Below are 23,980 nucleotides of genomic sequence, written 5' to 3' on the forward strand. Positions count from 1 at the left end.
TCCACAGTCTCCATTCCACCCTCTCCCCACTCAGCATCCCCATGGTACGGTTCATGCATAGAATTTTCATTGCATTTTGAAGTATCAGGTCAGCTCAACCGAGGCAATAAGCATCCGAAAGAAATAGCGTCTATTGCATTGGAAAGAATGCACACACATAAGAAAGAGGAATAAACAAAACAAGAAAGAAAAAAACAAAAAAGAAACACTGCAGAAACTAATAATAAGTACACAAAGTACACAAGTGTATTTATTACATTTTGCAAGCACTTTGTTCTACATTTCAAAAACGCCACCATCAAGCTGTTGGCACATTTATGTACAAAACAGATTAATTGTAACGCCTGCTACAAAGCACTCTTTGTGAAAATACAAACTCTAATACCAGAAAAAAAAAAGCCAAAAACATCAACATCATTACATAAGTTTAAAAGACAGTTTTAAAAATCATCACAAACTATTAAGACACAGAACTGAAACACTACAATATAGAATTTAAAGAAGCCCATTAATACTTTTGCTGAATATCTGTAGTACTGCATGTATCAGAAAAATGTTGAACCAGTAAGATAATCTAAGTGTAAAAAAAAAGAAGCAAAACCCCAAATTAATTAAATAATACTACAGAATGCATAATCATGCCACAGATAACCTAGTAATACCCCCCTATCTACTAGAAGAACTTGTAAAATTATGGATGATGCATGACTAGTCGTTGTACAAAGATTGTTTCACTCAATAAATTTTATTAGAAATGCACTTACACTGAGAAAAGATTTCACAATGGTCAAATCAGTGCACAATACTACCTAGTTTTTACACCGACAGAAAAGTCTCGTCAGGCTATATCATTTTAAAAGACACTTTACAGCATTCTTGTAGCATTAGAAATAACCGAAAGAAGAGTTAAGGTTAAAACAAACACCAGATTTGGTCCAATAATACTGATTGCTTTTTTTTTTATTCTTTTGATATAGGTACGTCTTATAAATGAATACGAATGAACATTTGGTTAAAATGACTTACTGGAAATAAAAACACAAATATATCACTACACTTCAAAAGGATACATTGTATAGTGGCCTCTGACCACACTTTAAAAAACACTACAGGTAAACCAACATAGATTGGAAGGCTGCAAGCAAAGCTATTATATTAATGGAAACCTTTTCAAATATATCATACACAATTTGAGGGATAGTTTACAGAGGTGCAATCCATTAAAATTTTTTAAAGTAGGTAAAACAACTTCAGAGGGGTTAGTGTGCTTATTTTTAATACACCACCTTCATAAAGGTAATTAATGTCCCACATTAACATATTAAAAGTTCCAATCCAGCCACTGCTTAAATCACAAAGAGATCATTTGCCAATAGTCCACAGTAGTTATTTCCGTTAAAATAGTCTCTATACTAAACTTTAAAAGGTAAGCCTGGTGTCACAATCTTAAAAAGGTAAGTAGCCATGCATAAGCATCATTGTTTCTACATGCTCACAACAGAAACATGAGTAATCAAGAGAGTAATGCCTTTTAAGTACATCAAGAAAAAATACAATGTTAACAAAGATAAGAAGCACTTCTTTTTTTAAACCTACTCTTACAAATTTAGAAATTGCACCTTAGATTGATGAAAACATTAACCAGGGCCTATAGCAACGTGGCCACTGATCTTCAGACAAGATTTTCATGTTTCGGGTCATCATGATATCATCTCTGTCTATTGTTCATAATGTACAATGGTCCCTTTGAAGGTTACCTGTAGTTAAACTAGTTACCGAAATCAAAACTAAAAAGTATAAAAAGCTATTTTTCTTTTCAAAACATAAGAAATAATGCAAAAGGTATAATGTATAACAGATGGAAGTGGTTAAAAATCAAAGAAATCTCTGCATTTGACAATGTTAGTCTCTTTGATCTTACAGAATTATTAAATGAGTTTGAGAAATTTAAAAAAGAAAAAAAAGGCTGGATAGGAGCTTGTAGGAGAGCTCTGATTACACCAATTTAACGAATTAGGAAATTAAGTGCTAAACAACAAAGAACTGTATTCAGGTGATTCATAAGTCACCCTCCATATCATTGATGAGAAGCACTTTCATTTTCTTTTTCAAAAGGTTGGATGTTTGGATGGCCCTTAGATGATCACCAAAGCATTTGAATGGTGGAAAGGACGGGAAGGCGCTGTTTATGTGTATGCATTGAGCCTCTCTTTGGAGCGAGTAGAGTGGATATCATGAAGCTCCTGTTCCTCCTTCGACTTGATGTCCTCATACTTCTGCATCCGGCAGGCATCTTTCACATAAGCCCAGTTGGCAGACAGAACCATAAGGTAGTGGACCTAATCAAAGACAAAGATAATTTATACTGCAAGTCTGTTCTGTGTCTTCATTACACCTTGCTATCAGGAAAGAAATATTCAAATTATATACTTACATAGAATATGTTCATTAACAACATGGAATGAAGATTTCTGTTGTAACACAAAGAATAGAAATACAGTATATTCCTTCCTCAATCCTCCAACTATGACACTGTCTTCTCAGCTCCCTTTTTTCAGTATCTTTCTTCTCTTTCAACTCCGAAGTACCCAAGGGTCTTAATTCAATATTTTTAATCTTTATGTGATGTTTCCTGTCCTCTTGTCCTCATTTACTCAAACCCAGACTATACATTTCAGGTTTATGTATTTATGTTTTCTAATCCACTATGGGAAACAGTCTCACATACAGTGGAGTCCAGTGAACTTGAATTAATGAGATGATATATTGCCCGCAGTGCAACGGAAAGAGGGCTCGTGGAAACCCCCAAATAAACCTGTGGATTTAATTAACAAGTTAATTTTCCATACAATGAATTTTGCACAATGAATTTTATGTTGCCAACTACAAGAAAGCAAGCACTGTGTCATATGAATCATGAATATTTATATACATTCATAATAGCTAGAATAGTGCCCTGTTCAAAAAGGAAGCTCCTGATTTTTCCTGAGTAATAAACTTACTCAAGGAATGAAGCTCCTGATTTTACCTGAATAGACTGACCAATGAGGTTACTTATTTGTTTTTCTTTCTTTCCCTCCCTCGTAGTCTATGAGAGAGAAAAAGTAGTTTTCGAAATGGTGAATTTTGATGGACGAATAGGAAAAAAAAACTAAGTTGTCAGATATATACTTTCTCTGAGTTTTAAACGGTAGGCATTTTTATCCATAATTTAGTAAAATAGAACACTAAAATATTTTTATGGAAGTATAGTTGATATTCTATATTATATAAGTTACAGGTGTACAGTATAGTGATTGACAATTGTTAAAGGTTTTACTCCATTTATAGTTATTATAAAATAGTGGCTACATTCCCTGTGTTGTACAATATATCCTTGTAGCTTATTTTAGACATAATAGTTTGTACCTCTTAATCCCCTACCCCTATGTTTCCCCTCCTCCCTTCCCTCTCCCCACTGGTAACTGCTAGTTTGTTTTCTATATCTGTGAGTCTGTTTCTTTTTTGCTATATTCACTAGTTTGTTGTACTTTTTAGATTCCACATATAAGTGATATCATACAGTGGTTGTCTTTCTCTGACTGATTTATTTCACTTAGCATAATGCCCTTCAGGTCCATCCATGTTGTTGCAAATGGCAAGGTTTCCTTCTTTTTCATGGCTGAGTAGTATTCCATTGTATATATATGTACCACATCTTCTTTAACCACTCATCTGTTGATGGACCCTTAGGTTTCTTCCATGTCTTGGCAATTGTAAATAATGCTTCTATGAACACTGGGGTGTATGTATCTTTTTGAACTAGTGTTTTTTTTTTTCTGGATATATACCCAGAAGTAGAGTTTCGCGGGCATATGGTAGTTCTATTTTTGAAGAACGTTAAAGTTTTGGTTAGTCAAAACAGGAGGTAGGCTGGTTCTAGAAAAGTAGGGATGGACATAAAGAATGCAAGGTCAATTCTAAATGGTGACTACTGTAGTATGTTAAGGCAGTCAATGGACAGCAGAAATAAATTAACAAAACAATTTTGACACAATGATACTGGAAAGAGATGTATACCAAGAAGAAAATGAATCAGAATTAACTCATCATTTTTGCGTATTGAACTGGCTATACCGTGGGTGAGTTTACTGGGCACCTTCTAGAGTTCTATGCTACTTATATTCTAGGACACGAGGACTGAGGACCTGGGCTGCAAAAGCTCTGACTGATGTGCAGAGGACTTGTTCATTGTTGCCATTTGGCATTCCCTTGAACACACCGGAATTCACGGTGAGTCACAAAGAAGGGACAGTGTCTGGCACATTGTAGGTCCTCAAAACTCAGTAAAAGCCTGACTTTCAGGACTTGTTCTTAATATTTCTGAAGAAAGTTAGTTACAGAAGACACGACATGAGACTACCGAGGTTTATGTGGAGAGAAATAAATTAATCCTTTTTTCCTAAGTGACTCAGTGTGGCTTTTGTACGTTCTGATTTAAGGAGGAAAAAAGGATAATGTAAGTCAAGGAATTGATTGAATTACTTGACTATCCCACTGATACATACTTATATGCTAAAGAAATGATATTTTATGTTAATAGTAATCTCATATCTAAAATGCTACTTATTTTGGTTAGTGTTACCAATATTATGAGTGTCTGAATTCTTCAACTGATTACCAAATATTAGCTCTATTGTAATGATAGTCTTTCTTTAGGTTAAGACTTGTTTTTCACTTATTTATTTGCCCATTCTCCTACACCTTTTTTTTTTACTTATATTAAAATACATATGATTTGTACAGACTTCAGACATCAGAGGTAAATTATTGTCTCTACAGGCAAAGGGCAACACCAAGCCTCAGAGCTTGAGGTCTTACCATAGCGATGACTGCAGCCCCAGCTCCAGCAAGGGCCACGATGAACAAGTGGAAGGTCATGTTCAGCTGCAAAGGAAACCACAGAGGAACAGAATGAACATCAGGGTTACAACAGAAGAGAGACAAGGATGCCTGCTGCCTTACGAATAAGAACTCTGTTCACCTTTAACAGAAGTGCACCCGTGACAAATCACTTAACCAAAAACGTTATTACAGTATCTTTTCTCCTGCAAGTTATTTAAATCTTTGCAACTGTACCATTTTAATATAATTTCAATTTAAAGATGAAATCATGATTAATAATGATGGTTTCCACTAACAGTATAACCACGGAAAGCTATGTTATATCCTTTAAAATATAACTTTATGATTTTTCAACTTTCATTAAAATGACAGTTTCTAGAAAAGAGATTATAATTTTTATCAAAATATGCAGAGTATCTCATATTTATTTTCTAGTCCCCCTACACAACATCACTGTATGTGACCTTGCCTCTGAAAGAAAAAGGGGGAAACCCAATGTCAATTTAATCATATATTCCTCAAATAACGAAATGAAGCTCAAATTCTGACAAAATTAAAGGCTGTAAAAACACTCACCTCAGTGGATTCACACATCCTCAGGAAATTCTCAGAGACAGTGCAAATTTTCTTTTCCTCTCCAATTGTCACAATCCCTGCAACATGGAGAAAATTACAGTTTAACATTATAAATGTCTTCAAGATCCCAGAGAGAGAAAAAGAAACTTGAGCTGATAAAATCTAAGCAAGTTTCATTTTATGTTATATTGTAACAAAAATTGTTCTTCAGCTTTCATTGCTTGACAATAATTATGAAAAAACTGAATGAAAGATCAAGACTATTTAGGCCTCAAGCAATTAAAAACATTTTCAATCTGAATTCAATGGAATGGTTTGGTCCATTAATGTCATGGTGTAGGCATCAGAATTATTTTGATAACTATGCCGCAGACTACAATGAAGTCAGGATCTCAAAGTGTTCTGCTGGCACAAAGCCTCTGTTAGTCTATAAAAGTGTATTGCCCAAAGGAGCAGTTTTTCTCCGCTAATTCTGAAAACAGTGCTATTAGTAAGGGGAAATAAAAAGCTGCAATTTCACTCCTATTTACCCTTGCTCCAGTTGGTTTATGGACCGGCTGCATCAGAATCTCCTGGGGAACTATCACAGATATGAATCTCTGGACTCCACCACAGGACTGTTAAATCAGAATCTGTGACTGTCTGCCAGGAGTACTGCATTTTTAACAAGCACATAGAGGATACACTGCCACAGTCCTCATGTTAGAGAAGTGGTCAAGTTCATCCTAAAACGGGTCTTTGATTTTGTTTTGAGAACTAATGAAGTGTTAAACACATATACACATGAGCAGAAAAATTCACAAGTTCTGGGCAAACTAATACCTAAGCATTTAGCAATTGCTGCATAATAATATATGCACATATTATTGAGTTTTAATATGCACGTATATACACACACTTCTTAGCTTTGAGGCACACCATCAACTGTCCATCTCTGTGGAGCTGCTACCATCCTGCTTTGCCAAGAGTTTGGGTAGTTATTTCGGTTAAAAAAAATCTACTTGCAGTACATCGAATGCAGAGATCCTTCTCTGCGACCTTCCCTTTTTGCCAAGACAGCTCTAAGAGGGGGTAAAAAAGAACCTCCAGAAGAGGTGACTAATGAACCATCATTAGCGAGAAAGCTTCCCAGGAAAGGCCATCTTTCTCCATGTTGATCTACTACAGATTTCATTCATTCACGTGGAATCCCTCGGCTGTGCATACATTTCCTCACCCATTTCTTTATTCACATTCACAGCGAAACGTCCAGGAAGTGTTGCCTTTGCTCAGTCTGCAATTTCTGTCTTTCCATTTCCACTTAAACCCTTTCTAGTCAAATTCACCCCAATCCTCCATGGACATTCTTCTTACAGAGCTCACCCATACGCTCCACGTTGTTAAAGCGGAAGATGAATCCTCAGTTCTCCTTCTACTGGCCAGTCAGCAGAATTGGAGGCAGTTGATGACTTCTGCGTCCTTCATGGTCTCTTCATTTGGGTTCCAAAATCTACAGTCTCTTGTTTTTGCCTTTCTGCTCTCATCGGCTTCTCCCTCTCAACATCTCTGTCTGGTTCCTCCTCTCTGCTAGGACCCCTTTCATTGGTGCTTCCCAGTGTTCAGTCCTCAGTCATCTGTCTCCTTTGCTGCTTTGCTGATCTCATCCTGTCTCAGAGCTTTTTTTTTTTTTTTTTGCAGTACGTGGGCCTCTCACTGCTGTGGCCTCTCCCGCTGCAGAGCACAGGCTCCGGACGCGCAGGCTCAGTGGCCATGGCTCATGGGCTCAGCCGCTCCGCGGCCTGTGGGATCTTCCCGGACTGGGGCACGAACCCGTGTCCCCTGCATCGGCAGGCGGACCCCCAACCACTGCGCCACCAGGGAAGCCCTGTCTCAGAGCTCTTGACTTTTAACATTATCAAGACTCCTAAATCCATATAGCCAGGCCCATACTACTCTCCTGAAATTGACACCCGTATATCCAAGTTCCTACTTGACAACTCTGTTGAGATTTCTAATAAGCATCTAAAAATTAACCTTGTCAAAACTGAACTTCTGATCTTCTCCCTCACCTGCCCCACTCCTGAGCAAGCTCTTCAGGTTGGCTTTCCCGTCTCGTTTCATAACTAATCCATCTTCCCAGTTGCTCAATCAAAAAATGAATTTTTCTTGAATCTTCTTTTTCTCTCAACCCCACATACAATCTATCAGGACATTCTGTTGTCTCTGTCTGTACCCATCATAATCCACATTTTGGGGAGTGAACGTTCTTTTCTATTCTGATGCCCCTTGTTTATAACTTGATTGTATATGAACATTCAGGATTCCTGTTAAGGACCTATTATCTGGAGGGTAAATAAATGCTATCCAGGCAGTAGATTCTGTGTTAAGAGCAAACAGAAAGCCTTCAAGGCTGATGTGAAAGGTTGCATGACATCTGAAAAGTGCCTTCCCTTCCATGTCACAAAGAAAAGCTAAACTCGCGTAAATCCTGGTAACTATGTTGTAAACAGTGCTAAGGTTCAAAGAGCAGCTTTAATCATAGTCATGTTTTACACTTACTGGAATTATGTCCCATACAATATCTGAGACATACTGGACTAAAAAAAATATTGCTTGTTTATCTGAACCTCAAACTTAACTGGGAGTCCTGTAATCTACCTGGCAACCCTCTCTGTGACACTAGTCACATCTTTTCCAATCTCAATTTTTCAGATCAGCAGAATTAAAGGAAGACATTGTAGTATGTGTGGTGGTGGTTACTGAAGTCAGGGCCGTGGTTTTCCAAGCAGCTATTTTCCAGTGACCTGCATCCAGCAGCTGGTGCCGACGTTTCCTTTTCCTTGTTTACGTGGGACATGATTCCAAAGTTAAAACCTCCCCAGCGGAAGAGCTGTCCACATTCCCTCCATCATCTTCTTGCTAAGAACCTCATGCACAGAGCAGATCATCCTGCTTTTCATTTGGGCCAGACAATGGGGGCTGGGGACTCCTTCTGACAAGAGGGTGGGCAGGCCACACTTTTGGAACACACGGCTAGCTGGTGATAGACTAGCTCTATCTGTACCCTACAATCTGTCTACAGTATAACCTTAGAGCCACAGGCTTGCACATACCATCTACCGAAATGTTTCCTGCTTGCCTGAAGTATGAGGAAACCCCCATTAGAGAAAAACATTTAGAAGTTCTTGAGATTTTAAGAGCTGTGTTGTGAAAAAAAGTCCCTTTGAGCCTGTGAATTTGCTCATCTTTTATAAATTCTGCAGCCCCCATGTTTTCACAAATGATGGGCTAGAATTCCACATAGGTTAGGTGAGATCAGACTCTACACGTTCATAGTTCAGTTCTTGTTTTGACAGGAGAGGCAGCTAACTTCTAGCTAAGAACAGACTGAAGCTAGTTGGGGGTGAATCCTGGCTCTCTCACTTACTAGCTGTATCACCTTGGGCAGGTAGTTTAATCTCCTGGTTCCTCAATTTTGTCACTTATAAAGAGGGTAACAGTGTCTGCCATATTTAATTATTGTAAGAATTAAAACATGTCAACATATACAAACCATTCAGAATAGGGTCTACACATTGTAAGCCCCTATATACATAAGAAAGTATTATTATTATGTGAGGATTTAGCCCTAAATAAAAATAACCAAAGAGGACTACTGATTTATTTAACATTTTTTGATTTTGTTCTTATGAAATGCTAAGGTGTTTTGGGGTTTTTTTGCCCTATTTCAGAAGACAATGAAGTACATATTTCTTAGATGATCTTCACAGCAGACTTCACAAATTGTATAGTTTATCATGAGAGAATGAAAATACTATGCAAACATCACACTGAGTGGGAAAAGTTCACAGGAATCAGGACAGGAAAAATCAAAATTATAACTTGCCAACACCAGGAAACACAACCTGACAGCCTGTTCACATATACATGTTTGCGGGTTCATGTTGTGAGATCAACTTCCAATCACTCTGAAATTCCTACTTATTTCAGTTTTAAAAGAATGACTTAAACGTGAAGACTGTGATACATCTATCTCTTTGGTAGAAGAAGCAATGATGGTTCCAAAGTGATTTACACTATTTTAGAGGCAGTTATCTGGGAGAAACCATATGAGGTGCTGTTTTACAGCCAGAGATTCACCTACCAAACTGACGAAGGTCCAGGCAGAGATTCGCACCCTCCACTAAGGTGGTGTTTCGGCAGATGGTCCACAGGTTGAAGTACATGTAAACTGGCAGCGAGGTGAAAGCCGTGACTCCCAGCCAGGCCAGCATGAAAACGTATGTCAGCATAATAAACTGCAACAGAGAAGAGGTGGAGACAGAAAACACATAATCTACTGGAAAGGAAGAATTTTATGCTTAACTTACATAGCTCGCTATCAAAGGTTTGAATTATTACAACACAGGTAGGCACTGCAACCTGGGAAGCTGAGAGATGGTGAATATCATGGGTCACGGGAAGAAACCTGCCAGAAAACCGAGCTTCTGATGTGCAAAGGAAGAAATCATCCAGCTGCATCTTCATGCCTGTTTCATTCATGTATTTATCTTAAAAATCTCACCGCACATTTTTTAAATTCTAGAAAACATTAACTGGTAAATTTAGAGGGGATTCTGCACAGTGAGTTAAAACCCTGTCAATAACTTTATATTACAACTAAATGGGCACAATTTTATATCATAAATATTTAAGCTACTTAATTGTGTTTACATTTACCATTCTAAATATGATGATTCACAAGTCATTTTAGTATATAATATTAGTGTGTATTTCTACTCCTTTTTAGTGACTTCTGTAAACTTTAAATCTGTCTTCTTTCATGCATATTAATTTTACCTTTTTTTTTTTTTTTTCGTGGTACATGGGCCTCTCACTGTTGTGGCCTCTCCCGCTGCGGAGCACAGGCTCCTGACGCCCAGGCTCAGCAGCCATGGCTCACAGGCCCAGCCGCTCCGCGGCACGTGGGATCTTCCCAGACCGGGGTACGAACCCGTGTCCGCTGCATCGGCAGGAAGACTCTCAACCACTGCACCACCAGGGAAGCCCCTAATTTTACCTTTGATTGATTCATTGATTGACTGACCAAACATTGATATGTCACACTTACAGTGTCCCCAGCCTAAATGTCACATTTATTTAGCAATAACAGGGGCCTTACAGCACACTGATTAAAGGCACAGACTTCTGAGCTGGAATGAGTCTAGGCTGCTCTTTATGTCTCTGTGTCTGCCTCTGCAGGAGAATACCTCCTAAACTGATCTACAATTACAATCACAATTGTAATCTACAATTACAATCACTGCATGATTGTAGACAGGCTGGAATGAGATGATATGGGAAAAGCATTCAGCATTGAATCTGGCACATAAGAAGCCCAGACAAAGGATTAGCTAGTTTTTATTCTAGAAAGTATTACTGTGATGACTACTACTACCATCAAATATATACATTTGCCTGAATGATAGGACTCTACGGAATAAGGAAATTAGGTTTCACTTCACGTTTGGAGAAAATAAAAAGAAGGAGAACTTCTTCAGTCTGGGTAGGTTATTCAAAGAGGGCTCCCACTCAAGGAGAAAGACTCTAGAAAGTTTGGAAACCACCCCAAAAGTGAAGAAATCTTGTTAATGGAACTCCTTGGAGGAAAAAGCCCTGTTTATTAACATTTTCATTATTCACAACTGTAGCTCTCTAGGCTAATTTACAGTCTCAGGAACAATGAACATGATATGGCCGCTCCAGACCCAGTTCTCTGGAGGGAACTAGTAACGCGGAACCCACGGGAGAGCAGTCAGTGTGCCTTTGGCTTCGTCCTCTCTATCTTGTTTTTCTTTCTGTCCCAGGGGATTTTTCCAAAGCTTCTTGTGAAGGTGCTATTCACTGCAGGATGGGACTTAGAATTCAAAAGGTTTAGACTCAAAGTGGCGTGCAGCCCTCTGAAACATGCTGCGGCTGCTACTTGACAAGGCAATGAAAGGAATGACTCTTCAACCACAGTTCTGACTCCTATTTGCCATAATGTTCCGGCGCAGTAGTAAAGCTGAACATTATAGAGTAAATCTTGGCTGTGAGAAAATGTTTTTCATGATGACTAGTGCATAACTTTTGTTCTAAGACACAACAGACTTTACTTTTGAATTGGAGTACCAAGCAGTTACATTTCAGGGAGCAGCAGTTCACGGTCACTCAAGTATCCAAATAAAAGATGCTAAAAATATAAGTCTATCTTCCTATTTTATGTTTCACTTAGAGTCTGATAATTACTAAGACTGATGAATTATTTAAATTGATCAAGTGTGATTCTAGGTAAAAATTCTATGTATATAATAAAATATCTCATGATTATCATAAATTATTTCTAGCTTTGCACTAGAAATGTGACACATATGCATTCTGCTGTCTGAGCATTAAATAAAGAAGCTACTTTTTAAAAAAAAATGAGGTATAATTGATACATAATATTATATTAGTTTCAGGTGTACAACATAATGGTTTGATATTTGTATATATTGTGAAATGGTCACCACAATAAGTCTAGTTAACATCTGTCACCGTACATAGTTACGAATTTGTGTGTGTGTGTGATGAGAATTTTTTTTTTTTGGCGGTATGCGGGCCCCTCACTGTCGTGGCCTTTCCTATTGCGGAGCACAGGCTCCAGACGTGCAGGCTCAGTGGCCGTGGCTCACGGGCCCAGCCGTTCCGCGGCACGCGGGACCCTCCCGGACCGGGGCACGAACCCGCGTCCCCTGCATCGGCAGGCAGACTCTCAACCACTGCGCCACCAGGGAAGCCCGAGAATTTTTAAGATCTCCTCTTTTAGCAACTTTCAAATATATAATACTGCATTATTAACTATAACCACCATGCTGTACGTGACATCCCCAGGACTGACTTATTTCGTCACTGGAAGTTTGTACCCTTTGACCCCCTTCACCCGTTTTGACCACCACCTCTGGCCACCGTCAGTCTGTTCTCTGTATCTTCAATAAGCTACGCTTATTAGAACAATCTCTGAGTATTTGAAAAATTCTTCTGATTTTGAAAATCTTATTTTTTCCTTTATTAACATCTAGTCAGATGAAACACTTTCTGAAATTTAACTCTGCAATATCTGTTTGGGGAGTTTAGTGAAAACAAACAAATAAAAACTGGAAGCAATAAAATAACCCTGGACTTGACATCAGAGGACTGGATCACTCACATCTCACTTAAGGCTCAGAGTCACTTCCTCATTCACAAACTGGAAATTAGCAGACCTCTCTCACAGGACTCAGAGATGAAATCACTTAACAGGAAACATGGTCCACGGTAAATCTTACTTAGGAAGAAATCCCAAGAGAGGAAGTTGTTTGATTCAGCAAAAAATTATTTTTCATTTCTAAAGGTGAGGTATGAACAGACTAACCTACTTACGTTGCATTTGGTGTTTATTGCCTTGAACAGCAAGGAATTTTACTTTCTCAATTCAACAGCTGTGGCCCTGTTTATAAGAAAGGAGGGAGGGATGGGTCTTGTGGAAGTTTGACGTATAAAGTAGACTCAGTGGCTTTTCTTATTTCAGCCATTGTTTGATATATCACTCACATATTAAAATGCTGACCATTTCCTCCTAATACACAAAGAAAAAAAATCTCAGTAAAATTTCCTTGGTTTGGTTTAGATTAGTTAACTTGTTGATCTTTGATGGTAAAAAAACCACCATTAAATGATAGGGACTGGGTGCCAGATTCATAATTAGTATCCAGCAATCTCATTATCACATCATTATTTGAGTACCGTTTCATCAGAACATGCAAATGACTTTCACAATAGCATCTTCTTGTTATCCTATCTCGTTTTGTTTTTGTTTTTACTCAAAATACATTTGTTGACGGTTAGTATTAAATTCAACAAAATTGCTGTGAATTACTTCTTAGTGGCTTAAAATTTTATTTACTTATTTTTTTTGGCGGTACGCGGGCCTCTCACTGCTGTGGCCTCTCCCGTTGCGGAGCACAGGCTCCGGACACGCAGGCTCAGCGGCCATGGCTCACGGGCCCAGCTGCTCCGCGGCATGTGGGATCCTCCCGGACCGGGGCACGAACCCGTGTCCCCTGCATCGGCAGGTGGACTCTCAACCACTGTGCCACCAGGGAAGCCCAGCATGATTATTTTTAATAGATCTATTTTGTTTAGGAAAACATGGATCAGAGAATGTGTTAATTAATGTCTTTAGTTTTCTTTTTCAATTAATAGTACTTTAGATGTATATGAAATAATGTGATGAGAAAGATACTTTATCTCTGAGTCTTCCTCCCCAAAGTCCAAAGCCCCCATCTAATCATGAGAAAAATATCAGACAAATTTCAATTGAGGTACATTCTACAAAATGCCTAACTACTACTCCTCAAAACTTTCAAGATCATCAAAAAACAAGGAAAGTCTTAGAAAAAGTCACAGATCAGAGTAGCCTAAGGAGAAATGACTAAATTGTAGTATGGTATCTGTATCCCCGTAGTGGAATACTAGAAGAGAAAAAGAACATTTGATTTGGTAAAAACTAAGGAAATCTGAATAAAGCACGGACTTTGGTTAATAATAGTGTTTCTATATTGGTTCATTAAATGTGACAAATGTACTACGCTAATGTAAGGTGTTAATTGGGAAAACTGAGTTTTATATATATGGAAACTCTCTGTACCATCTTCATCTTCCTGTAAATCTAAAACTATTGTAAAATTAGAAGTTTATTTTTTTTAATTTTTTTTTAAGTTTATTTATTTATTTTTTAAATTAGTTTCTGCTTTATAACAAAGTGAATCAGTCATACATATACATCTGTTCCCACATCCCTTCCCTCATGCATCTCCCTCCCTCCCACCCTCCCCATCCGCAGAGCACAGGGAGATCAGCTCGGTGCTTTGTGACCGCCTGGAGGGGTGGGATAGAAGTTTATTTTTGAAAAAATACTTTAGGATTTTAAAAATATACGGAGTCATAAATGCTATGAAATTACATCCTAGGATGATCTGATGGATGATCTGATACATACAGAAGTCTAAAAACGTCACTTGAATATACACATTTTAAAAAGAAAGGCTTTTCATGACTTGAGTAATCAAAAGAACAAAAAACAAACAGAAAACAAAACCTTGGCTCACTATTTCGAGAAGTTATTTTTATTTGAATAGAATTCCAATCATGACTTATGGTGACTGGAGAGGAATCAGGATGATTCAAACTTTTTCTTCAATTTTTTATTTCCAGCAGTTTTAAGTCTCTTGAATGAAAAATTCTAACACTAGAAGATTTACTTTTTGCAAGAGATTTTCCCATATTGTCAATGTCATCTTCTAAGGCTAACTGAAATTTTTTGTCAAGTTTTATGCCCTAAATCTGAAAAGAATGAGACCCATGTTTTCTTTCTTTGCTATAATTTATGTACCAGCAGAGTTAATGTCTGGATGGTCACACTGAGATTGGTGTATTGTCCTGTATTTGCAGTCCAGTTCTGAAATTGTAAGTGCATGCAGGAGATCCACCTCAGATACCTGTGGCAAACAAGCTCCTCGGGGCATCTTCCACATGCACTGCTTTTTGAAACATTATTTCTAAATATTACCACTAGGCCTGAAGCAGTTTATGTTCCCCCTCACCTCCCCCTTTTTCCCCTACTGAGAAAGTGTTAAAGCGCATTGTTATAATCTGAAACAAATCATGTTGCCTTCTTCAGGTTAGAGTTGGAATATCCTAGAGAGAAACTAAGCTTTATTCTAGGAACTTGGCAGTCTTGGATCAAAACTGTTATTATCTTTTTAATTTACTTTCGAAGATACCGGATTTTAGAGACAGACTAGAATGCAGAGTTCCTTGATGACACTTTACTTAGGAAGTTACCTTAGAACTCTTTCTCGGCAGTCATCAAAATAGAAAAGTACCTTCGATGACTGAGTTATTTCATATCCCACAGAGCACCTTTGTCTTGTAAAAGGAGATAATTCATGATTGTGGATAAAGGTTAAAATGAGGACATCTTGGGCTTCCCTGGTGGCGCAGTGGTTGAGAGTCCGCCTGCCGATGCAGGGGACGCGGGTTCGTGCCCAGGTCCGGGAAGATCCTACATGCCGCGGAGCGGCTGGGCCCGTGAGCCATGGCCGCTAAGCCTGGGTGTCTGGAGCCTGTGCTCCGCAACGGGAGAGGCCACAACAGTGAGAGGCCCGTGTACCGCAAAAAAAAAAAAAAAAGAGGACATCTCTGCAACGAAGGAACTTTCCAATCGTGAATGAATGATCTCACCAAAGTGTAAAACAAAAGTGACTGGTGAATTACTAACAACTCTCACAACAAGATAATTCTCCTATGACGTTAGCCCAAATAAAACATAAAATGACAAGGCAAATCCTGACCATGAGTTTAGTGACATGGGCTCTGTGCCAGATGCTCAAATCCAAATCTGGCTCCACTGCCCACTATGTACTCATCTCTTGCTGGCAGATTACTCATCTGTGAAATGAAGGTAACTAATATTGGTATCTACTTCACATAGTTTGGAGGATCAAATGCCCTAGTGTTTCATAAAGTCCCATGCATAGCAACTGGCATATGTAAGCACCTGACAAACACTTCCTATTATTAATACTGGATTTATTATTAAAACTTAACTTTAAGCTATGAAAATGAGCCAGGAGTCATTACATACTGAATACATGTAAAGGTAGTTCTATAGAGTATGTCTTATGGACACTAGTCTAATATGCTGTAGTCAAAATCTATAAACACCTGAGGCTAAGGATTAAAATAATCCTTAGGAAGGATTAAAATAAATACAGTTGGCCTTCCTTTTTGATGTCCTTGGACTTAACCATGACGAATGGAAAATATTCTTTAAAAATATCCCAGGGCTTCGCTGGTGGCGCAGTGGTTGAGAGTCTGCCTGCCGATGCAGGGGACACGGGTTCGTGCCCCGGTCCAGGAAGATCCCACATGTCACAGAGCGGCTGGGCCCGTGAGCCATGGCCGCTGAGCCTGCGCGTCCAGAGCCTGTGCTCCGCAACGGGAGAGGCCACAGCAGTGAGAGGCCTGCGTACCGCAAAAAAAAAAAAAAAAAAAAAATCCCAGAAAGTTCCAAAAAGCAAAACTTGAATTTGCCACACACCAGCAACTATTTCACAGCATTTACATTGCATTTACAATCCATTACAGAGTTTACTTTGTATTAGGTATTATAAGTAATCTAGAGATGATTTAAAGTATACGGGAAGATGTGTGTAGGTTATATACAAATACTACACGTTTTTATAAAAGGGACTTGAGCATCTGTGGACTTTGGTATCCATGGGGGTCCCGGGACCAATCCCCTTGGATACTGAAGGACTATAAATAGAATACGCTTCTTCATCTGTAAAATGGGGGTAACAAAAGTAACTGCTTATTTTTGTTGCTTTAAACAGTGTGTGTGGCATACTGTTGCTGTTATAAGGTACATTGTTATGAGTTGAACTGTGTTCCTCCAAAATTCATATGATGAATTCCTCACCCCCACATCTCAGAATGCAACCTTATCGGGAGATAGGGCTTTTACAGAGGTAAGCAAATTTAAAATGAGAGCCCTAATCCAATGTAACTGGTGTCCTTTAGAAAGGGAAATATGAGCACAGACATGTAGACAGGGAGAACACCAGGTGAAGATGAAGGCAATGATTGAGGTGATGCTTCTATCAGCTTGGATCTCCAAAGACTAGCAGCAACCCACCAGAGGCCAGAGGAACAGATCTTCCTCAGAGCCCTCAGAAGGAACCAACCTTGCTGACATCATGATCTTGGACTTCAAGCCTCCAGAAACATGAGACAATAAATTCTGTTGTTTGGCCATTCAGTTTGTTGTACTTTGTTATGGCAGCTCTAGCAAATGAATACATATACTTTCAAAATTTTTACTGCTTTGTATAACACTTAGAGCAGGTGGATTTATGGAAAATAAATGTATTAATTTCCACAGAGAGTAGCACATTTAAGAACTCTCTTACTTCAAAAGTGTTGGGCTTAAAAATCTAAAGTGTCGGGCTTCCCTGGTGGCGCAGTGGTTGGGAGTCCTCCTGCCGATGCAGGGGACAGGGGCTTGTGCCCCGGTCCGGGAAGATCCCACATGCCGCAGAGCGGCTGGGCCCGTGAGCCATGGCCGCTGGGCCTGCGCGTCCGGAGCCTGTGCTCTGCAATGGGAGAGGCCACAACAGTGAGAGGCCCGCGTACAGCAAAAAAAAAAAAAAAAAAAAATTTGAAGAACAAAAAGAACAAAAAAAAAATTTGAACAAGCATAGATAAATTCTGAGATCCATATTGCTATCATAATACGAACGGGAAATTTTTAGAAATAAGAAAAGAGTGAGGGGTGTAACAACTGTCCTGTGATTTCAAAATGTGAGCCACTGAACGCCTCTCAAGTTACAACCAAATAAATATATATATTTTTTGCTTTAAAGAGTTAATGGGGAAGAAATTCAAAGAAAATAAATATTTCTATATTCCTTAAACTGAAGTTCACGTTTAATGTATTCAGTAACATGTTTGACTTGTACGCAACTTAGGGCCATTTGCCATTTAATTTAAATAAAATCTGTTACTTAAAATATTTTAGTAACTTTTCACATGATCTTAATAAACTAGTTAACGGTTCTTACCCCCCAAAGGTTAATACTGTGCTGTTGTGTTTTATGTGCCTCACATTAAGGATTTCAAATGAGAGCATTCAAAATTTGAAATGAACTTGAAGTGGTCTTGATACTGCATGAGAAGAAATGCATAATGCAGGTCAAGTTATGCTTTCAAGAGTATTCATTAGGAAAAGCAAATGTTGATTAGCGTCTTGTATTCAGTGATCTCAAGCTGCTTTAAAGTTAACTGCATCTGTGCACAGTTGTATTTTCTGAGTACAATCAGTTACTAGTAACCATTTTACAATTTATACATCAGAGAAAAACCGGGAGATAAAAATAAGTTCCTTTCAGTACTAATTCTGGAAGCTTATCGTACAATAATACGGTTGTTCCAAAAAAAAATTTATTCCACCTGTTAATATTACTCAGAATTCCAAATAGAAATTCATTAATATATTCAGCTTCAAAAAGACATTTTTTATAACAAATTTAATCAGTTATACATATACATATGTTCCCATATCCCCTCCCTTTTGCATCTCCCTCCCACCCCCCCATCTCACCCCTCTAGGCTATTTTACATTTGGTAGTGTATATATGTCCATGCCACTCTCTCGCTTTGTCCCAGCTTACCCTTCCCCCTCCCCATGTCCTCAAGTCCATTCTCTACATCTGCGTCTTTATTCCTGTCCTGCCCCTAGGTTCTTCAGAACCTTTTTTGTTTTATCTTAGATTCCATATATATGTGTTAGCAGACGGTATTTATTTTTCTCTTTCTGACTTACTTCACTCTGTATGACAGTCTCTAGGTCCATCCACCTCACTACAAATAACCCAATTTCATTTCTTTTTATGGCTGATACTCCATTGTATATATGTGCCGTATCTTCTTTATCCATTCATCTGTCGACGGACACCTCGGTTGCTTCCATGTCCTGGCTATTGTAAATAGAGCTGCAGTGAACATTGTGGTACATGACTCTTTTTGAATTATGGTTTTCTCAGGGTATGTGCCCAGTAGTGGGATTGCTGGGTCGTATGGTAGTTCTATTTTTAGTTTTTTAAGGAACCTCCATACTGTTCTCCATAGTGGCTGTATCAATTACATTCCCACCAACAGTGCAAGAGGGTTTTCCCTTTTCTCCACACCCTCTCCAGTACTTATTGTGTCTAGATTTTTTTTTTTTTTTTTGCGGTACACGGGCCTCTCACTGTCATGGCCTCTCCCGCTGCGGAGCACAGGCTCTGGACACGCAGGCTCAGCAGCCATGGCTCACGGGCCCAGCCGCTCCCCGGCATGTGGGATCTTCCCGGACCGGGGCACGAACCCGTGTCCCCTGCATCGGCAGGTGGACGCTCAACCACTGTGCCACCAGGGAGGCCCCTCATTGTAGTTTTGATTTGTATTTCTCTAATGATTAGTGATGTTGAGCATCTTTCCATGTGTTTGTTGGCAGTCTGTATATGTTCTTTGGAGAAATGACTATTTAGGTCTTCTGCTCATTTCTGGATTGGGTTGTTTGTTTTTTTTGATATTGAGCTGCATGAGCTGCTTGTAAATTTTGGAGATTAATCCTTTGTCAGTTGCTTCATTTTCAAATATTTTCTCCCATTCTGAGGGTTGTCTTTTCGACTTGTTTATGGTTTCCTTTGCTGTGCAAAAGCTTTTAAGTTTCATTAGGTCCCATTTGTTTATTTTTGGTTTTATTTCCATTTCTCTAGGAGGTGGGTCAAAAAGGATCTTGCTGTGATTTATGTCATAGAGTGTTCTGCCTATGTTTTCCTCTAAGAGTTTTATAGTGTCTGGTCTTATATTTAGGTCTTTAACCCATTTTGACTTTACTTCTGTGTGTGGTGTTAGGGAGTGTTCTAATTTCATTCTTTTACATGTAGCTGTCCAGTTTTCCCAGCACCACTTATTGAAGAGGCTGTCTTTTCTCCATCATATATTCTTGCTTCCTTTATCAAAGATAAGGTGAGCATATGTGCATGGGTTTATCTCTGAGCTTTCTACAAAAGGACATTTTTAAAGCTAAGGAACTTATAGAACAAAAAGTAGACTGTAAGATACAATTTACCTACAAATTGGAAAAAGAAAAAAGGCAGCAGAATGGAAATAGGGAAGGAAGGAAGACTAAGTAGCAGGAGAGAATGACCGATAAAACATTTTTTTAAACATTTTTATTGGAGTATAATTGCTTTACAATGGTGTGTTAGTTTCTGCTTTATAACAAAGTGAATCCCCTATACATAAACATATATCCCCATATCCCCTCCCTCTTGCGTCTCCCTCCCTCCCACCCTCCCTATCCCACCCCTCTAGGTGGTCACAAAGCACCAAGCTGATCTCCCTGTGCTATGCGGTTGCTTCCCACTAGCTAGCTATTTTACATTTGGTAGTGTATATATGTCCATGCCACTCTCTCGCTTTGTCCCAGCTTACCCTTCCCCCTCCCCATGTCCTCAAGTCCATTCTCTACATCTGCGTCTTTATTCCTGTCCTGTCCCTAGGTTCTTCAGAACCTTTTTCTTTTCTTTTTAGATTCCATATTTATGTGTTAGCATACGATATTTTTCTCTTTCTGACTGACTTCACTCTGTATGACAGACTCTAGGTCCATCCACCTCACTACAAATAACTCAATTTCATTTCTTTTTATGGCTGAGTAATATTCCATTGTATATATGTGTCACATCTTCTTTATCCATTCATCTGTCGATGGACACTTAGGTTGCTTCCATGTCCTGGCTACTGTAAATAGTGCTGCCATGAACATTGTGGTACATGAATCTTTTTGAATTATGGTTTTCTCAGGGTATATGACCAGTAGTGGGATTGCTGGGTCATATGGTAGTTCTATTTTTAGTTTTTTAAGGAACCTCCATGGTGTTCTCCATCGTGACTGTATCAATTTACATTCCCACCAACAGTGCAAGCGGGTTCCATTTTCTCTTCCCCCTCTCCAGCATTTATTGTTTGTAGATTTTTTGATGATGGCCATTCTGACCGGTGTGAGGTGATACCTCATTGTGGTTTTGATTTGCATTTCTCTAATGGTTAGTGATGTTGAGCATCCTTTCCTGTGTTTGTTGGCAATCTCCGATAAAACATTATTATTATTTCTTCCTCTGGTTGCATGGAGCCCTAAACCCTGCATGAGAGGGTTGCAGGGCTGTGCACTGTGCAGGGCACTTCTGGGCAGTGCAGCCCGTCCCCTCTTTGCAGGGGCTAGTCCCCTTCATGGAGGCCACGTTGGGAAGCCCGCACCTGAGTCAAAGGCCTCGCCCGCGCGCTGCAGTACTGCTTCTGCAAGACACACAGGAGTGCAGCTCTGCTTCTCCCTCAACTCTGCTCATTGCCGGGTGCGGAGGGTGCTAAGGCGTGGGTGGGGTGTTCTGGGGGCCTGACCGCCTGCTGCCCCGCCTCTGGAGGGACCCACGCAGCTGCTGCCGCCCTTCTGGGCTGTTGGGTGGGACTGGTGACACAACGGTTACTATTATAGAAAAAAATGTGGCTCGTGTTTGCTTTAAAAATTCTCATTTGAGATAGCTTTGAAGTGTCAACGGCAAGCGGATAATTAGTAACGGCACATAGCTAGGTGTTTTCTTCCATGACTTTTTGCTTCTGCATACAATCTTACGCAGAAATTTCACAATCTCAATGAAACGACCTAATCAACTGCACTCTTCCTGGTGAAAGGTCATTCCCCAATGGTAAAAGGGACCCCTTTTCTCTATGATTTCACTAGTGTTTTAGAATTATGGACTCTTCGAGCTAGAATGAGCTTTAGAGATGATCTAATGTCTTTATGATGTAAGAGAGTAAACTGGGATCCGGAGAAGTTAAGTGACTTGCTAAGACATACGAGTGGTGTTATAATGATACTGTCCTAATTATAAGAAAAAGTCCATCATTAACTGAATTCACCATAGTCTATTGGCAGAGTATAAGTGAATCTAAAATCAAACCTTCTTATATAGAGAAATCCCTTAGGTATCACTGAAAATTAGCCCACTGAATATTCATATTTTACTTATTAAATTAATTCAAGATCTTTAACTAAACTTCTTTTGGGTCTGTAATTTGATATTACTGATCCTAAACAATTAGATGATTCAACAAACATTGTTCCCCAAAAGAGTCGTACAAGAAATTATTGCAGTGACAACTACAAATACCCACAACACAGGCTAACTATTTTATGAGATTATTATCATTATTGACACTGAGAAAATATTAGAACTTGTTACAAGCTGGTGGAAAAAATGGTTGGTGGTTAACAGGTATTTTTGAACTTTTCTGTAAGACTGAAATAAATTGCACCATTCCGTATTAGAGACGTCTTACTTAATAGGAAATATATGCTGTAATTAAGTAGATACTCTCATATAACATTGGGAAATAATAAAAATACATTGGTCAAGGGTGGAAGCTCCAAAGTTCATTTTATGAAAATTATTCTGCATAAAAATATGAATGTATTTTTAACATATTACTCTTAATTTTCATCAGTCTTGTTCTTTAATAGATATACATGCATCTTCTGCATTGCATTAGCTCTAGACCATAAGTTTGGGTTACCGTTAAATATCATATCAATAACGATTTAAAATCTAAATTAGTATAAGAGTAATTCTTACCTTATGTCAATATTAAACAAAAATTGCATAATATAGTTCCCACCCAAATTTACAGTAAAATACATGTAACATGTATTTAAGGAAGAGAGACATGCACTGTTATAAGTTGCAGATGGATTTTCCTGTTATCTTAAATATTGTGTGGGAAGCCCAGAGCCATTTGGGAAACATAGATCATAAATCAATCAACAGTTTGCTGCCTCTAGAAGCAAGATGAGTTGTATTGCACATAATTTGAGAATCTGAACCTGAATTTTCACATGGAATCGTTATTTTGAAAATACTATTAAGAATTAAAATAGCCACCAGAGCAGGGAATGTTACTTTGTTAAAAAAAAAAAACAAACCCTCCAGTTCTTGGCAGATGAACACAAACACCTGTGTGCTCCTGAGATAAAGCCACATTAATTAACACCTGAGCAAAGACAGGTAACGTACCCATGCACTCACGCATCTGCCACACGTGGTGATTTTGAAATCCCCATAGAGATCCTTGATGGCCCCAGTCGTGAAGAAACCTTCCACCATCAGCAGAATGCCGTACACAAAGAATGCAGCTGCAACGCCATAGATCACATACTTGAAGATGTCAATCCTGGAAAGAAAAGATGAAGTGGTTTAGTTCAACAACTCTTCATGGCTGACCTGCAGCAATTGACGCCCACATGCTCAGGGTTCCTTTGGAAGGAAAGCTATGGAGTTATGATGTTCATAATGGAGGTTGGATTTTAAAACATTTTCGCTTTATACGTCTAATGTGTGTACACTTTGTTCTGCCACTTCTAGTGTCTGTTGACAAGGGTTTTTCATGCTTGTAAGTTTCTTCCTCTTCCCTCGCACCATCCCCCATTCCCTTAATAAGAAATGCTCAAAAGGTACATGAATGAAACTGTAAAACATCCCTGAAAGACACATTGATTTTTTTTGTAGTGACATGCTTTTACTTCTTTCTTATTTTCGTTTGTATATCTTCTACAGGTATTTTCTTTGTGTTTTTTTTTTTTTTTTTTGCGGTATGTGGGCCTCTCACTGCTGTGGCCTCTCCCGTTGTGGAGCACAGGCTCCGGACGCGCAGGCTCAGCGGCCATGGCTCACAGGCCCAGCCACTCCGCAGCACGTGGGATCTTCCCGGAGTGGGGCACGAACCTGTGTCCCCTGCATCGGCAGGCGGACTCTCAACCACTGTGCCACCAGGGAAGCCCTCTTTGTGGTTTTTACCATGGGGCTTACATGAAACATAGTTAACCATCTATTTTAAACTG

At 39.0% G+C, this 23,980-nt stretch overlaps 1 protein-coding gene across 1 annotated transcript in view; it reads right to left on the bottom strand.

The window, feature by feature from the left end:
• Window positions 1–224: 224 nt before the first annotated feature.
• The window catches only part of GPM6A (glycoprotein M6A), a 253,193-nt gene continuing 229,437 nt past the window's right edge, over window positions 225–23,980 (bottom strand). The window contains exons 3-7 of the mRNA XM_081221199.1: window positions 23,157–23,313; window positions 9,584–9,737; window positions 5,461–5,537; window positions 4,861–4,926; window positions 225–2,339 (exon numbers count right to left, since the gene is read on the bottom strand). Coding sequence (XP_081077325.1) covers window positions 2,187–2,339; window positions 4,861–4,926; window positions 5,461–5,537; window positions 9,584–9,737; window positions 23,157–23,313 — 607 coding nt within the window. The 3' untranslated portion in view covers window positions 225–2,186. The remainder of the gene's footprint in view (window positions 2,340–4,860; window positions 4,927–5,460; window positions 5,538–9,583; window positions 9,738–23,156; window positions 23,314–23,980) is intronic.

This window comes from Mesoplodon bidens (genome assembly GCF_964165515.1).
Source record: "Mesoplodon bidens genome assembly, chromosome: 20".
Classification (NCBI taxonomy): Eukaryota; Metazoa; Chordata; class Mammalia; order Artiodactyla; family Ziphiidae; genus Mesoplodon; species Mesoplodon bidens.